Source organism: Mastigoproctus giganteus, chromosome 6 (genome assembly GCF_048544385.1).
Source record: "Mastigoproctus giganteus isolate SK-2022 chromosome 6, ASM4854438v1, whole genome shotgun sequence".
NCBI classification, from domain to species: domain Eukaryota; kingdom Metazoa; phylum Arthropoda; class Arachnida; order Uropygi; family Thelyphonidae; genus Mastigoproctus; species Mastigoproctus giganteus.
This window is the reverse complement of record NC_143580.1, coordinates 195,577,133-195,595,196: the sequence shown is the minus strand read 5'-3', so window position 1 is coordinate 195,595,196 and position 18,064 is coordinate 195,577,133. Positions and strand designations below refer to the sequence as shown.

At 39.1% G+C, this 18,064-nt stretch overlaps 1 protein-coding gene across 1 annotated transcript in view; it reads left to right on the top strand.

Annotated features, from left to right (window-relative positions):
• Cmtr1 (Cap methyltransferase 1) overlaps positions 1–18,064 on the top strand; it is a 379,789-nt gene that overhangs the window by 13,100 nt on the left and 348,625 nt on the right. The window contains exon 2 of the mRNA XM_090376649.1: positions 17,658–17,774. Within this exon, the coding sequence (XP_090232775.1) occupies positions 17,658–17,774 (117 nt within the window). The remainder of the gene's footprint in view (positions 1–17,657; positions 17,775–18,064) is intronic.

Here is an 18,064-nt window from a genome sequence, read left to right as displayed (position 1 = left end):
ACATTTGATGTTGTAACTTCTCAGGATCTTCGAGATACGTCCTGACACTCCTGGATAGTACGGAATGTAGGCGGATGATATGCCGACTTGCTTCGGAGGTCTTGGGTTGGAAGTAAGTTCTTGTGCCTGTAACAAGCATCTGTTTAGTACATGGGATGGATAACCGCATCTGGTTAGGTCCGCCTTCACACGGGAGATCTCGTTACGTCTAATTGTGTCGGTGCTGGAATGGCTCCAGGCCCTGGAGAACAGGGTGCGGGCAGTGCTATTGAGATGGCTTGGAGCGTGTACATGTACACGCTATGGCAGGGGCACTGCTATGGGTGCCCCTGTCAGTTCCGTAGTAGCTAACATCGCCATGGAAGATCTGGAGAAGCAGATACACCAGAACCCACCTACACCTATTACAACGTGGTGTAGATATGTCGACGATATTTTTACCATAATACCACGTGGTTCTGAAACGGTACTACTAGAATACCTCAACTCTCTATCCAATTTCATCAAGTTTACCGTAGAATCAGAGGTGGACGGTTCGCTCACCGTTTCTGGATGTGCTAGTGCATCGTGTAGGCCCACATCTAGAGACCTCAGTATACTGCAAACCCATGTGGTGCGGTCAATTCACCAACTACGGGTCCGGCCACGCTCCAAGCCATCTCAATAGCACTGCCCGCACCCTGTTCTCCAGGGCCTGGAGCCATTCCAGCACCGACACAATTAGACGTAACGAGATCTCCCGTGTGAAGGCGGACCTAACCAGATGCGGTTATCCATCCCATGTACTAAACAGATGCTTGTTACAGGCACAAGAACTTACTTCCAACCCAAGACCTCCGAAGCAAGTCGGCATATCATCCGCCTACATTCCGTACTATCCAGGAGTGTCAGGACGTATCTCGAAGATCCTGAGAAGTTACAACATCAAATGTGTACAATTACCAGGTAGGAACCTACGTTCACTTGTCTCCAGTGTGAAGACCCCTGTCACACCTGTCTTACGCAGCAATGTAGTGTACCGTATCACCTGTAGGGCCTGTAACAGTTGCTACGTAGGTGAGACATCGAGACGTCTCCAGGATCGCCTCACGGAACACGACAGAGCAATCCGGCTTGCCGAAACTGACCAGTCCGCGCTTGCAGAACATTTTTGGGCTACCAACCACGATCTTGACCCCAAGCGCGACTTTGAGATAGTGGACCACGCGCGACACTTTCGCCACCCGCCTATGGCTAGAGTCACTAAACATAATGAACAACCCTAAGGCATTAAATCGCCAGAAAGGCATGCGTATACATCCAATCCTGGAGACAACCGTTTTATTGATGGATGATCACTGGCGCAAGGCAGCACACGTCCGTGCTACAACAATGACGAATGAGTAACGTGCCACACTTTGCTTGTAATGTATTCAAATTTGTCAGTTGATAAAGGGACACGAGTTCCGAAAGCTACTGAAATTGTACTTATATTTTATTTTATACTGGGTATACTGTAAATAAATATCTATTTGAATATATAAATATATATTCATTTATAAATTTAAAACTTAAAATTCAAGATAAATTAATTAAAACCGTATTATTTAAATTCCATACAATAATTCCACAAAAATATAGTGTACTTTATATAATAAATACACACACTTATATATTACAATTTTTCATAAGAAACACACGTTGTATAAACCATATAAACTGTACCAAAAATCATAAGATATTCACATATTACATTAATTTCCTGATCCTGCCATAATAGTCTTCTTTTTTCAAAAACTTCTTTTCCAAAGATCTTAAAAATTTTATAGGAATGAATACTTGCAAATACTTTGCATGGCTGCGTAAACTGCACTTCTAAGTCTTCATACATTTTTCTACGGGCTATCTGATAATATCTACAGTGCCACAGTATGTGTTCTGAAGTTTCCAATTCCCCACAGAGACATAAGCCAGAAGGTACTAATCCCAGTTCACTTAATCTAGCTCTTAGCTCACGACCAGTTACCACCATGGTCTCGTGCAAACCCACGAGACCATGGTGGTATCTGGCCATTCTTTGCGTTGTTTCATGGTAGTTACACAACTCAAAAATCCATAGGTAATCTTCCCCTGCTCAGAACTGTTCTATCGCTCCTGCCATTTAATCTCTAATTCCTTACTAATTCTTCTTTCCGTTTTTGAATCTTTTTTTACCATATTCTTTCCCTTCAGTGGGGCATGACTGAAAATTTTTTCTATTGGATAATTCCTGACCAAAGCACATTCAAGATATTTCTTTATTACGATTAAATCTGCAGGTTCTTTACCTGAAAGTACCTGCAAAGCAACACTTGAAACAGTCTGGTAGGCTTAGGTTACTACTAGAAGAGCTTGCCTCTGAGCTGATATTGGTTTTTTTTTAATTAAGCTATGCTCTGCTCTGCTTTGTACCCCCAGGCACCAGCAACATATGTAATAATCGGCACAAAAATGCAGTTGTATAGCAAGTTAAGAGACCTTCCTTTCACACCCCATTCTACTCTCACAATTCTTCTTATTTTTGAATATAAAATTCTAATCTTTTCTTTAATATATTTAACATGGGGCAGAAAATTTAGTCTCTCATGCATCGTTACTCCCAAGTATTTCACCACTTGGGCATATTTCAGGGATCCAGCAGGGGTTTTGACCACTGGGGCTCTGTTTATACTCAGCTTCCCCTTCAGCAGCACCATGCGAGACTTTGCCATAGATAATTCTAACTTATTCTGCTCCATCCATATACAAATTCTATCCATTATTTTTGTAGCCTTTTCTTCCAGCTCTTTTCTAGAGTTGCCTTTAATTAAAACAGCAAGATCATCTGCATATGCTACTATTTCAGACTTGCTCCAATCTTGATTTAATAATTCATCGATTACCATATTCCATAGATAAGGTCCCACAATTGAGCCCTGAGGAGACCCCCTAATTACCTGCATGCATAACTCATCATACCTTGTTCTCACCACTATTTTTCTGTTACTTAGGTAACTTCTCATAATTTTATATAACTAGTGGAGAAAAGAAGAGCAAGGAATAAAGATACCTACTTTGCCTTCATCGATCTTGAAAAGGCTTATGGCTGTTCCAAGAAAGGAATTATGGACAGCCCCACAACAGATGTCAATTGATCCAGAACTTGTTGAACTGATTAGGGAATTATATGATAACAATGTGGCATTTAATAAAGTTCGAAAGTCTTTGTCTAACCCAATCTATCCAACAAAGGGGCTGAGGCAAGGATGTAGCTTATCACCTTTATTGTTTAATCTTTTCTTGCAATGCACCTTGCAAGAATGAAAAAAAGCTGTTGTGGAATGGGAGTACCAATTAATGACAGATATAATTAATGGGGCCTCAATATCAATTTCTCAAATGCTGAATTCCCAAGCACAGCATAGCATCTAGACAAATTGGAAGTGACACAATCTATACATCTAAAACCTGTTGACTTCTTCAAGTATTTTGGTTGTATTATAACTAAGGAAGGACTGGGGAAAGAGGAAATTAGCACACAAATTCATCAAAGTAGGAAGATTGTTTTTGCCCTCAGTACTATCTGGTGGGACAACATCTCCTTTAGAACAGAAAAACATATCGGAGAGTTGTTAGTGGAATTGGTGCTTTTCTATGGATGTGAGGTGTGGACACTGAAAGAGGGAGACAAAAAGAAACTTAGGGCCCTAGAGATGGACTACGTTCATTGAAGTACTAGAGTTCCAAGCTTGAGAGGGTTATGAACAGGAAATTAGAAGGCATTTGCACGCAGATGAAAATATAGAACAAATTGATAACAGGATGGTTTGGACATCCTCTACGCATGAATGAAGAAGGATGGCTTAAAATTTTATGAGTGACACCACAAGGGAAGAGAAGATGAGGATGCCCTAGAAAATCTTGGAAGGAGGGTGCAATATTAGCTATGAGAGAGAGAAAGTTGAAGATGCCAAAGTCCGGCGACTTTGGAAAATGGGAATGACAAGACAATGATCTGTCATATAAAGTCGAAAATAGATAGATAAAAAAAAACATCAATGAAACACTTGCAGAATCAAACATGTTCCTCCAGGTGGGGAACCAGGTACCATATTTGTCATTTGTAAGATATTCAGTTATAAATTTTTGTAAACAATAGTATGTAACATTCTTTTTCAAGGATGAAATCACATTTAGAATGGGAAAAACTGTGAACGGCATAATGCATGCAAACTGTACATGAATTGATGAACAGTTTGTATATTTTTATGTTTATATATATTTTTTAATTGCTGCCACTGACTGTAGTTAGCATTATTCTTAATTATACTATAAACTTGTTTATATTATAAAGTTTCCTTTGGGTTCCCATAGCCTTATCCAGAATGTGTTTTTTTTTTTTTTTTTATATGAAACCCCCCAAACATGAGAGGTATTAGAACCTATAGTACTTATTACTGTGCTTGGATTGGAGGTTGAGAAGATGAGAGAAGATATTTGTTGACATTAGACTTGAACTTCTGTAGACTAATTTTCAGGAAATATGTATGAAGGAAGGTTGTTCCAGAAAACGGCAGTTGAATGAATAAACAAGGAAGATGAAAAGTTGGCTCTGTGAGTTTGAAGTTGGACAGTAAATGGATGTTGACCGGTGGCGGCACATGTTCAGACTGTTTTGAAAGAGACAGAGCGGTAATTATAGAAGCCAATTCAGAAGAACAGTGCCCATGGAAGTATCTGTAGAAGAGGCATGCAGCAGAAACAGTACATCTATGAGAAAGCGAGTGGAGAGACTCTGTTAGAGATGAATCATTAATTAACCTAACTGCCCTCTTCTGAATGGAATCAAGAAGCCTGAGAGAGGTTTTGGGGGCACCACCCCAGATGTGGGAACAATATTCCATGGCAGGGCGGATTTGCGATTTATACAGAGTGAGCAGCTGTTTGGAAGAAAAGTAACGCCGAGAGCGAAAGAGAAAACCAAGTTTTTTAGATGCAGAGGAAGCAATATTTGTAATGTGCTTGTGCCAAGAGAGATTAGAAGTCAGGGTAATCCCCAAAAGGGATATATCATTTTGCCTAGAAATCGGAGTGTCACTAAAGATAAGCATAGGAGTAGAAGAATCCTTTTTGCGAGATATAAGACAAGACTGAGTTTTAGAAGGGTTGAAATCAATTAAGTTGTCTTTGCCCCACTAGAGAATTACCTGAAGATCGGCATTTAAGGAATTGGTAGCAGATTTTCGAGAAGTTGAAGCTGATTGAGCAGGATAAGGTTTCTCAAAATGGAAAGTTGAATGCAATGTGCTATCATTGGCAAAACTATGGATAGGATTTCCAGTCAATGGAAGAAGGTCATTAATATACAACAGGAAAAGAGTGGGGGAAAGAACTGAACCTTGGGGGACACCGGCATTAGTAGAGAAGTTAGAAGACAGAGTGCCATCTACCATCACCCTCAGTGAGCGATCAGAGAGAAAACTGGATAACCAATTACTAAAAACAGTTGGCAAACCATAAGATGGAACCATGTTTAGAAGACCTTTATGCCAAACACGATCAAAAGCCTTTGAGATGTCAAGAGCAACTACTTGCGTTTCACCGAACCTTTCCATTGAATTAGTCCATAAATGGGTAACATAAGCCAGAATATCACCAGTGGATCGACACTGACGGAATCCATACTGGCGATCGTTGATCAGACGGAAGGTTTCTAGGTAGCTTAAGAGTTGGCGGTTAATTGATTTCTCCATTACTTTAGAAAGAGTAGAAGTAATTGCAATAGGACGATAATTGGATGGGAGGGATTTTTCACCCTTTTCAGGAACTGGCTGGATATGAGCAAATTTCCAAGCAGAAGGAAAAACACCTTTGGAATAAGAAAGTGAAAAAAGGTGGAAAGAATACGAGTAAGTTCAGGAGCACAGGTTTTGAGAACAAGTGGAGAAATACCATCAGGACCTGGAGCTTTCTTAGCAACAAGTTTCATCAAAATCCTTCTGATATCATTTTGACGGAAGACCACAGGAGGCATTGAATGGAGCATGTTGGGAATGGTGGGAGGTGTTTTACCGAGATCATTAATACATGAGCTGGAAGAAAAATGGGATGCTAGCAGGTCAGCTTTATCCTTGGCTGAAGTGACAACAGAACCATCTGGTTTGGACAGAGGTGGGAGCAGAGATGGGCAAAAGTTGCGGCCAATAGCTTTGGCAAGAGACCAGAATGCTCGGCTACCATTAGGGCAAGCAGCAAGTTTTCTACTCTTAGCCTGTTCAAACTCTAGTTTGGACTGATTAATAACTGCTTTACAATTGTTGCGAGCTTTGGTGTAGGCAGAAAATGAAACCGAAGAATTAGAAACAAGCCAATTACGATATGCAACATTCTTCTCTTGAACAGCCTTAGCACATTTATTGGAAAACCCAAGGTTTAGATAAAGGACGAGATTTTAAAGTGGAGTGTGGGATAAAGGATTCCATTCCTGCAAGAATAATTTCACCGACACGATCCGAGCAAACGTTGACATCAGAAGTTTTGAAACAGTAATCCTACCAAGGAAAAGAAGAAAAGAAATCTCTCAGGTAATCCCATTTTGCATTCTTGTAATGCCAAACAACACGAGGTTGGGAATAGCCATGAGATAAAGGTTCCATTGGAGAAGAGACAATCACAAAGTTGTGATCTGAAGTGCCTAAAGGACCTCTCACTTCGACCGTGTACTTAGAAGGGTTGTTTGTGAGAAAAAGATCAAGCATATTGGCTGTATGATTAGGATTGTCCGGTATTCTTGTAGGTAAATGAACAATTTGTGCTAGGTCATTAGTAATTGCAAAAGCCTCAGCATCTCGACCTGCTGGGTCGGTGTGACTAGAAAACAGAAGCCAGCTGGAGTTGTGAACATTAAAGTCACCAAGGAAAATTACCTCACTGTTAGGAAAGTTGGACTGGAGAAAGTCAAGGTGCAAAGAGAGGAAGTCAAAGAGCTCCAAGTGATTAGTGGAGTTGGGAGAACGGTAGAGACAACAGATGAATTTGACACAATGAGGTAGAGAGATTTTAAGCCAGAGAAGATCAAAGAGAGGAGAATCCAAATTTCCAAGTCTCTGACAGGGAATATCAGAACGGACATATGCCCAAGTACCACCTTTGAGGCGAAATGAATCATGCAGCGAATAATTTGGGCATCTGACATGAGCAGTAGTTGAATAAACCGGTAACTGAGATTCTGGCAGAAAAAGTACATGGGGTTTGGCAGACTGCAAGTGGAAATGGACATCGTTGAGATTAGAATTGAGACCACGTATATTTGTGAAATGAATTAGGAAGTGCTTGGGAGGTTTAGATCTTTTCGCAGATAAACTTGCTCTATTAGTTTGACAATTCATGGTGTATTCAATAGTAAACGGCCTCCGTAGCCAAGCGGTCAGGAGCGGGAGTGCAGTAGCACACGCTCTTTGAGTAGATCGGGGTTCAAGCCCCTGACTGCTGAATACGGTCGATCTGCCAACCCGCACTGGACCAGCGTGGCAGATTATGGTCCATTTCCCTCAGCATGAATTGTTGAGGAGGCTTCCATCCTGCAGTGGGTTGATAATGGCTGCACTTTACCTTTTTTATTCAATAGTAAGAAAAAGTGGGTGGGACATGCTGTATGAAGTAATGAAATTTTTGGATGTGGCGTACACATGGTAAGAATATACCCAGATCCTTGACATAACGTGGCCTCTAGAATGCTCCCCGCATACACACTACTCGGACTCCCTCCAGTCACTATCTGGCAGAGTAGAGGTAGCAAGATTATACACTAGCTGATCTGGAAGCCTCCTAGAGAGTTACCAATAGGTTCGGTCCGGTGTACTAACTAGCAGCCGGCCTGCGAACGCCGTTTTAGAGCTGTACCATCGAAATGTAAGGAATATTGGATCTCGCCACGACGTTCATCATAACCTCAAAAGTCATCAATCATACTGCATGATGGAAGAGATGGGGAAGGGTAGACCGGAACTTAGCTCTAGAGACTAAACATGGGTTCCACCACTTCAAGCCTCCAACCAGCAAAGTGGTGGTATTGCACTGGTTGATGAGAGTCATCTACCACCTAGTATTGCCTGGTAACATAGAGGAGCGGCGTTCCTCCATGTGGTGTGGGCGCCACACTTCGACCCCTGCTTACGTTGGTTCACACCTGGGTGGTCACCCACTATGTACTTGTGCATGGAGGTCATACCCAGGATTACTAACAGTCCCACCATCGTGAAGGTGGTGGCATATCTCTGGCATATCTGAGAGAATGTCTGTGACAATCTGAAGGACTAATTCTTGCTCTTGGGACTCATGTTTCAAAATTTATAGGACTATAATTCCCATAAATTTTAAAACAACTTTCAGGAGCTTGTTCTAGAGATGATTTTAAACAAAATGTTTTAAAATTTAAAATTTTAAAATTTTAAACAAAATTGCAGAGGATTTGGCTGTCACAGACCGTCCGGACTTCGCCGAAATTGGGTCCACTTGACTTGAGTGTCATCCGAATATCAGTTCCATCAGCGTTTTAGACTCCCAGGTAGCAAGTACAGCTTGTCTGGCATATCTGAGAGAATGTCTGTGACAACCTGAAGGACTAATTCTTGCTCTTGGGACTCATGTTTCAAAATTTATAGGACTATAATTCCCATAAATTTTAAAACAACTTTCAGGAGCTTGTTCTAGAGATGATTTTAAACAAAATGTCCTATAAACCACAGGTCAGTTCAACACCATTATCAAGTTAACATTTTTGCTGTCTCTGTTTCAGAGAAACAGAGGCAGCCTGATATACCTTCATCAATATATACTTTCATCAATACCTTCATGAATGAGTATTCAGATAATTCAGACACAGCATGGGTTTGTTAAGGGAAAGTCTTGTCTGACAAACTTGATTGGTTATTATGATGTGGTTACAAAGGAACTGAATGCAAAAAATAATTTTGATATCATATAAATGTACTTGGATTTCAGGAAAGCTTTTGACACTGTTGCGCATGGAAGACTACTGTACAAATTGGAGCAGAATGGTATTAAGGTTAAGTTGCTACAATGGATAAAAGGATGGTTGAGTGGGAGAAGACAGAGGGTTGTAATCAATGGGCGCTGCTCTTCGTGGACTAATGTTATTAGTGGAGTCCCACAGGGTTCGGTGTTGGGTCCACTGTTGTTTTGTATATTTATCAATGATATTGATGAAGGTATATCAGCTTAGTGTCGAAGTTTGCAGATGATACAAAGGTTGGCAGGGTTGTTAATGACAGTAATGGTAGTGTGCTACTACAACAGGATCTAGAAAATTTGGGCAGATGGGCTAAGAAGTGGTAACTGAAGTTTAACCTTGACAAATGCAAAGTACTGAATATGGGTAGAAGTAACCTCAGATAAATGTACCAACTGTGTGATACTACACTTAAGGTGGTAGAAAATGAAAAAGACCTGGGAGTAATTGTGCAGTCAGATGTGAAGTTTTCTGAGCAATGCAGACAGGCTGCCAGAGCAGGTCATGGGATTTTGTCAGTGATATATAGGGATTTTGCTAGCAGGGAAAAGAAGGTGATTGTCCCTCTGTATAAGGCAGTAGTCAGGTCACACCTTGAGTACTGCGTACAGGTCTGGAGGCCTCATTTTAGGAAGGATGTAGATTTTCCTGAGCGTGTTAGAGAAGAGCAACAAGATTGGTGAGGGGAATGAAGGGATCCTCATACCAAGAGAGGCACCACCAAATACGGAGGATGCGGAAAGGTCAGGGAATGACCACCACATATCCCGGAGCAATATGGCCTTAGTTGCTAATGCTCCTAAAAAAAACCAAATAACAAACAAACCAAGAGAGGCTTAAGTTCTGCAAATTGCAGTGGCTGGAAACTAGGCACCTGCACGGTGATCTGATTGAGGTGTATAAGGCCTTGAATGGGTTGAGCATGCTGAATTCTGATGAGATCCTTCCACTTGTTTAGATTACGAACCCAAGGGAGCATAAATTCAAATTAAGAAAAGACAGATGTAGAACAGATGTGCGGAAATTTGCCTTTAGCCAGCGGGCGGTTAATTGCCGGAACAAACTTCCATCTGTCGTTGTGGAAATTGATAGGTTAAATAAATTTAAGGAGGAACTAGACAGGCATTTGGAAGGAATGGCGTGATTTTTTTTTTTTTTTTTTGGCTGATGCTGCATAAGCTCATACACTTGCTTTCTTGCATCACATGCCACTACTACTTTTTTTTTTTTTTTTGGTAGTTGTTGGCGCTTAGGCTTCTGTAGCCATAATGCACCTCCCAAGGTTTTTGCAGTACTTTGATCCAAGCCCGAGGCGGGAATCGAACCCGCAACCCTTGGGTTACCAGGCAGGCACTTTACCCACCTGGCTAGCCCGGTCGGCGCCACTACTACTGCTACTACTACTATATCATTGATAAATATACAAAACAATAGTGGACCCAACACCGAACCCATTGGTACTCCACTAATATTAGTTCATGAAGAGCAGCACCCATTGATTACCACCCTCTGTCTTCTCCCACTCAACCATCCTTTTATCCATAGTAGCAACTTACCCCTAATACCATTCTGCTCCAATTTGTACAGTAGGCTTCCATGAGCAACAGTATCAAAAGCTCTCCTGAAATCCAACTGCAGTAGAACTTCGATTGTGTGTCAGGGAATGGGACTGAGACCATGATGCATAATCGAATAGATGGATAATAGAATATGTACATATAAAACATTATACATACAATAGACTGGGTCATCTAACTTGTTTATTTTATTACACAATGCATAACCTAATGAAATTTAATTAAACTTTAATTATTATTTATTTTTTACTGGGTCATCAAAAAATTTTAGTACAGATATCTGCCCACATACCTATTTTTAATATTTTGACTTACATTGGTCTAGTAATGTCATAAAAAAATTTGAAAGAAAACAACATTACATACACACAACATTGTTCGAATGTCATTAAAGAAATTTAAAAGAAAACAATATTACATAATTAAATTTCTTTTTGAAAAAAGTCAGTCAATTTCTTTTGTTTCATTAGGGGCTAACATCTGGTGAGTATGGGCTTTGCACACCCATGGTCATGAGTTGGATATCATCATTCTTCTCTTTCTTGGTGATTCCCTTCTTCTGACTGTTTCTCTCTCGAAATTTTTTTTTTTAGCTGGTGCAGCATAAGCCTCAGGCTTCCTTGCACTATATAGCTATTAATAATAATAATAATTACCCCTCGAGCCTTTTGGTAGGCTATGTTACGAATTTTATGCAAAAGTAACACTTCTGTAGCATATGCTTCTTCTTGTACCTCGAACCACTCAATGCACTTTGACAACATAATTTCAGCTTCACGGTGGCTAATTATGTTTGTTGTTCCATCAGCAGCAGCAGCTTTTTCTTCTTCAGTTTCAGAATCATCCAAAATTGTCATCACTCTTTGCACAATTTCATTGTCGTCTAAAATTTTGCATCCGACATCCATTTTGTCCATATCCAGCCAATCATTTACTTCCTCCATTGAAATATTTTTAAAACCAGGAACATTCAAACATAACTGCAAAATTTCAGTTTTTTTTGGAATGGTTTCTGTATCACTTGAATATATTTCTGGCCACAACTTATTCCAGCTTCTTTGTATTGTTTGAACTGGAACATCATTCCTCTCATCAGCAACATTGCAAATTGCATCTTTTGTATTGTAGCTTTTCCAAAATTCTATCACATCTAATTTATTTTCAGCCAAAACAAGTTTTTGAATGAACATTTTGCAATAACTCTTCATACTCTTAATCACGCTTTGGTCCATCTGTTGAATGAGATATGTCATGTTTGTTGGCAGAAAGTGGCATGATATTTTGCCATCATCGCATTTTAAATCACATGCGTGTATGGGATGAGTAGGCACATTGTACCTCAGTAGCATTGCCTATTGTGGTAAACCTCTTGATGCCAAATGTGATCTTACACATGGTACAAATATTTTATGAAACCAATCATGAAATTTACCTTTGCTCATCCATGCTTTGTTTTGTGAGAAATATTTAACTGGCAAAGCATTTAAATTAATATTTTTAAATGATCTAGGCTTTTTTGGGTTTCCTATAACAACTAAAGTCAATTTATGACTACTGCTGCTGGCATTAGCACATACCATTATAGTGATGCTATCTTTTTGCATCTTATATCCCGGTGCCATATGTTCAGTCATTGAGGCCAGTGTCTTTTGAGGTAGTGCCTTCCAATTAAGGCCAGTCTCATTACAGTTGTGTATTTGGTCTTTAACCAAACTTGATCAGTTATTTTTTTCTGTAGTTTTTCATGATAAACAGAAATTTTTACGCTATCTGCACTTAGTTTCTCACACTGGATCGACAACTGTCGAATACCATGGCAAAACTTAAATTTGTCCAACCATCCAATGCTAGCTTTGAATGAAGGATCTCCGCTTAGTTTTTTTTTATTGATTTCAATGGCTTTTTCGATTACTATAGGTCTCGACAATGGAATTCCTTGGCTATGATTTTGAATAAACCATCAAAACATTTCAGTATCCAATTGTTCATTTTTATCAAGCTTCATCGTTTTACAACTTTTAACATTGCCGTCAGCGGTTTTCATTTTTGACACGTGGTTTTCAATTTTGTCTGCATCATGCTTTATATCATTTACTGTTGTTCTTCCTATTTCATAAACTGAGGCTATACTTGTTAGCACTTTCACCATTTCTTAAATGATAGATTATTTCAATTTTTTTGATAAAAAAAAAAAAGGAAAAGTGCAGCCATTATCAACCCACTGCAGGATGGAAGCCTCCTCAACAATTCATGTTGAGGGAAATGGACCATAATCTGCCACACTGGTCCAGTGCGGGTTGGCAGATCGACCGTATTCAGCAGTCAGGGGCTTGAACCCCGGTCTACTCAAAGAGCGTGGGCTACTGCACTCCCGCTCCTGACCACTCGGCTACGGATTTTTTTGATAATCCCAACACTACTCGCTTACGTTTCTCTGTCATTTCAGTGGGTTTACTAAATAATAATTATTAAAATATGAAACAAGAGGTTAAAGTACAACTGTATACAGTGAGTTGTAAACAAAGATTGAGTGACACATGGCACCAATATCACAATGTTTTACGGCATAGTGAAGTTAAGTGATGGTTAACAGAGACTGATGGTAAATAGGGTGACAGGCAATCGAAGTTCTACTGTATATGATATCAAAATTATTTTTTGCATCCAGTTCCTTTGTAACCACATCATAGTATCCAATCAAATTTGTCAGAAGACTTTCCCTTAACAAACCCATGCAATGTCTGAATTATTACTGCAGTCTTGTCTAGATGATCCTGCAATGCTTCTTTAATCAGTGACTCCATTATTTTAGTAATTTAGTAACGTATACAGAATCATCTTCACTACTCAGTTCACCTTTATTATTATAGTGTTTCTCATTTGGCAATTTTATTACCTTACTAAATAATGCGGTGCCTCCGTAGCCAAGTGGGAAGGAGCAGCAGTGCGTAGCACATGCTTCTTGTTTAGACTGGGGTTCGAGCCCATCATCACCAAATACGGAGGATGCTGAAAGGTCAGGGAATGACCACCGCATATCCCGGAGCAATATGGCCTTAGTTGCTAATGCTCCTAAAAACCAAATAACAACAACAACTAAATAATGCATGCCAGTGGAACTACATCAGACTGTTGTCAAAATAAGTTTGTAAACAATCCTTAATAGCAGTTGTGAGCATATTAATGGCATATTGTGCTATCTGCTTTGTAAGTAATCTTTCCGTTCCCATCCCAATTCTAATAAGTATTACTGTAATGACCTTGACTTCAATTGCTTTCATATCAAATCCCATTGGCCAACCATTGAAAGTGCCTACATTCCTATTAGAGAGTGTCTGTTTTGGAGAAGTTATTTAATAATCCACTTCTAATATTTCAAGCCTGAGTATTCACAATAAGAGTTACCCCTTTTAGAAATGTGTCTATTAATGGAGGTTTCACTGTACTACCACCTTAAATGTTTACAAGTGTATTAAAGTTTCATTTACCTTTCAGTTTATTGTTATCATGTTAGAAGTTTATATACAACTAAATTTAATTTTCAAGATTACCATCTGGTTACTTGGTGTGGGCACCTATACATGGTGAGGGGACCTCCCATGATGCTGCTGACTCTCTAGATTAGTATCCCTGGGATCCAGTGCCCACAGCCTAGGTTCCAGGCTAACATAAGAATCTGGCGTATTTGCTGTGTACTGAAACCCATGGAAACTCAGAAAAGGGATTGTCGTGGTTGAAAGGTCCAGCTTCCACACATCACTTTGGTCCTTGACAAGAGAGAAAGTTGTGGGATGGCTTGCCTTGGAATCAGTTGGCTAGTGGGTTCACCTGTAAGGGTCAACTATGTCGACGTTGCATCCCTACCTGCATAGTCTGTGGGAATGGGTTAAGTTGTGGTTATGATGATTGGATAGCATTGGCATTCTGTTCTCAAGCACATTTATTGCTGGGTAGGGGGGTGTTATTTGGGTCCTGTGGGAGGGATAGCCTGAGCACTGGACAAAATAAAATCTCTACAAATCCTGAAAACATAATTCTTCTTATGGGACCTTAACAGTCCTTACCAGAAAATTATGCCATTAAAATAGATATCACTTCACTGAAGAGGCCCAGAACTGAAACCCTGTCAAGTCCAACACCAGCATACTTGATATTTCACTTCACTAATGAGAACTCCATATGGAAAATGTCTGTCACCCTTCTTTATTCAGAAGTGTTGGCAGGATCTCCCAAATCTGTAAAACAGAATTCTGGGACATTCTTGATGAAACAAAATGTGAAAAGCACTCTAGCAGCTCTTCCTAGCCACCTTGTTGGGGGGGGGGGATACTAATCATAGTTACTCCCCCACAAAACACTGAACTTATCTTGAAACTTCATCTCTGAGTAAGGTCTCTGAGAGGTGTTAAGAAGAAATTTGTAAACTCAAGGAGTGACAGCTGCAAAATGAATTTTAATACATAGGGATGGGAATCTAGTGCTCATTACCATTAGAAACCTCATCCTTACTTTCCATACCTGTCTTCTGATTCAATCATAGCTGGATACCTTCACTGCCCAGTACAATGATATGTGCCAGTGTCCATATTTCTGATGCTTTAAGCATTAGAAACATGGACACTCAAAAATGACTTGTCATGGTGCAGTAGATAATGAAATCACAGTCTGTTTAGAGCTGAACATTTCATACTAGGAGGCAAAAAAGATGGTGAAACCTATAATTAGCAACAAATACTCATACACCAAGTAGGTTGCAGGGAGATATCCCATTGGAACACAAACAAATGATTATTCCACCAAAAAAGTCTATTTACTTCCATCACAACACTATTTATTAAACTTGGAACAACCTACCAGCAAAGACCAATCAGCTGCCACTCCTATATCTGTACCTCCTACTGCACTTCTCTCAAAACCTAGTGGTAAAGATAAACCATAGAAATTGCTCATGTCAACAGTAACACAAGAAAAAAATGGATGTAGAAATTTGAGGAAGTTGTTTAGTAATTCCATTACTAAACAACGTCCAACTCCAGGGGCTCACATCTGGTGAGTATGGGCTTCACACACCCAGGGTCCTGAGCTGTATATCATCATTCTTCTCTTGGTGATTCCTTTCTATTTCTGACTCTCTCTCTCAGAGTAACTCAGGAATTTTTTTTTTTTTGGCTTGTGCAGCATAAGCCTTAGGCTTCCTTGCACCATATGGCTAATAATAATAATAATAAACTGTAAACAACAGTCTACATTGATGACTTTAGCATATTTTCCCAGTTATGCAGCATGAGGGTCATTGAAAGACAACTGAAATAAACCATTGGTAGCCTAACTCCTGGGCAGTGGCAAATGGCTTCAGATTCTTGTTGCAGAAGACTTATTTGGACATTTATATTTACTTTTCACTTCTATTAATCACAGAAAAAGAAAAAAAAAACTAATTTAAGAAAAAAATTGAATGCACTCAATGTAACACTGCTTACATTAATTAACTTGTTTGATGACAACTTGTGTGTAACAATTGCTGGTGACGCCTCCGTAGCCAAGTGGGCAGGAGCAGCAGTGCGTAGCACACGCTTCTTGATTAGACCGGGGTTCGAGCCCGTGACCACCAAATACGGAGGAGGTGGAAAGGTCAGGGAATGACCACCGCATATCCCCGGAGCAATATGGCCTTAGTTGCGAATGCTCCTAAAAAACCAAATAGCAACAAATATGACAAATAACAATTGCTGGACTGCTGTTTAGTGCTGTGCTGTAATACCCTGGGGGTAAAAATTTCAGATCCATACATAGCCCACCCTATCCATGTATGAAAGAAAAGGCTGCTTGATTATAAGAACTGCTGGATTATAGTGGGCACTGATTAGTGTAAACAATTTTTAATATTTCATCACTCTCCCAGAGTAGTCATTGAGTGTGTATCTAATTAATTGCACTGCTGCTATAAGATTTCATCTAGATAAAAAAAAAAATCTATTCCTATTTAATGTACTGTATAGCTGAAAAAGTGTACAGGGAGTAATAAAATGGTTGGTTCTTTGGTTGGGATTCCCTCATGCATTACTACTTTGGTTGTAGCATGCTAGATGTGATTTTTATAGTGTATTGTGCCTCTGTAAGAGAGAGAGAGAGAGAGAGAGAGTGTGTGTGTGTTGAGCTTTGAAAAACTCAGAATAACTCATGATGGAAATCCTGATGATCTAATTATTGCCTTAATTGAAGAGGCCTTCAAGAATTTTTTGATAATCTGAATTGGATTCGGACATAGACATCTCCAGACAAGTGAACTTGCTATACTGTTCCAGAGGATTGGAGAATGGATGGAATATGAAGATTAGGTGTAAAGAAATTTACAAATTATTAAAATGTATTCAGCAAAAATGCCTTTTCATTCCTAATGCAGATGACATCATTACGCTTTTATGTTTACTTGCAGTGCTACTTGGCAAAAATCAGGTTGTAAGTGCTGGCAAGTAAGGTGGAATTTAAATTTTGGAAGATGTGATTACATTGTCCTTTTTATGATAATGAAACATACTCCACTGCATTTTGAGAATGTAATTTAGACAATATAATTAATTAATTAATAACTATACATCAAGATATTCCAAAATGTTTTGGATAACCACGGTTCCTTCTGTGGATTTTAAATAGTTAAAAAAATTGCATATCTACATAATGTGCACTCTTTCTGTTATTGCATATGTAACTAGAGGATTCTACATAATGTAGATATCTAAATAAGTGTTTTATTAGTAGTATTTTTTATTATTTATTAAACATTTGGAGTATTGTAATGTACAGTTATTAATTCTAAATTGTCTAAATTATGTTTGCAAAATAGTGTAGTATTTCATTATCACATTAGTCATTCTTGTGTTTATTACTTTGTCCTTCAACCATCTAATTCAGTCTTGTTTTATAATTGTTATTATCCAAGATGGGGTTTTTTTTTTTTTTTTGTTCAATTTTGTTACACTAACAAAATTATGACAGCGGTATGAACTGATTTTGTTATGTGTTAACTTGAAATAGGCATTTCTGACTTTCAGATTCTGGAATTGATAAGGAAAAACAGGCAGGGAGAGTAAGGGTTATACAGTCACCACCTAAGAAGAGTGGAACTTGCCAGTGGCTTCAACAGACATCTTACAATTATAAAGTGAAAGGTAAGGATATATGACATTTGTATTAGTAAAGAATAAGATATTCACAGAGAATGTGTATGAAAAATTTCTTACCCAGCACTAGTCATTTAACCAATATTTGATGTACATTGATAAGTGGGTGGTGTACAATGTGAAATCACATAGAACTGATTACCAAAATAAGAATTATTAGTTCACTTTTTTGTAACCAGGTTGTATTTATCTAGAATTGGCTGGAATGTAATTCTAATATGTGGGAGAAGGAAGGGCATGGTTTTTTAAGTCAACAAAGCAAGTTTTTTACCTATTTC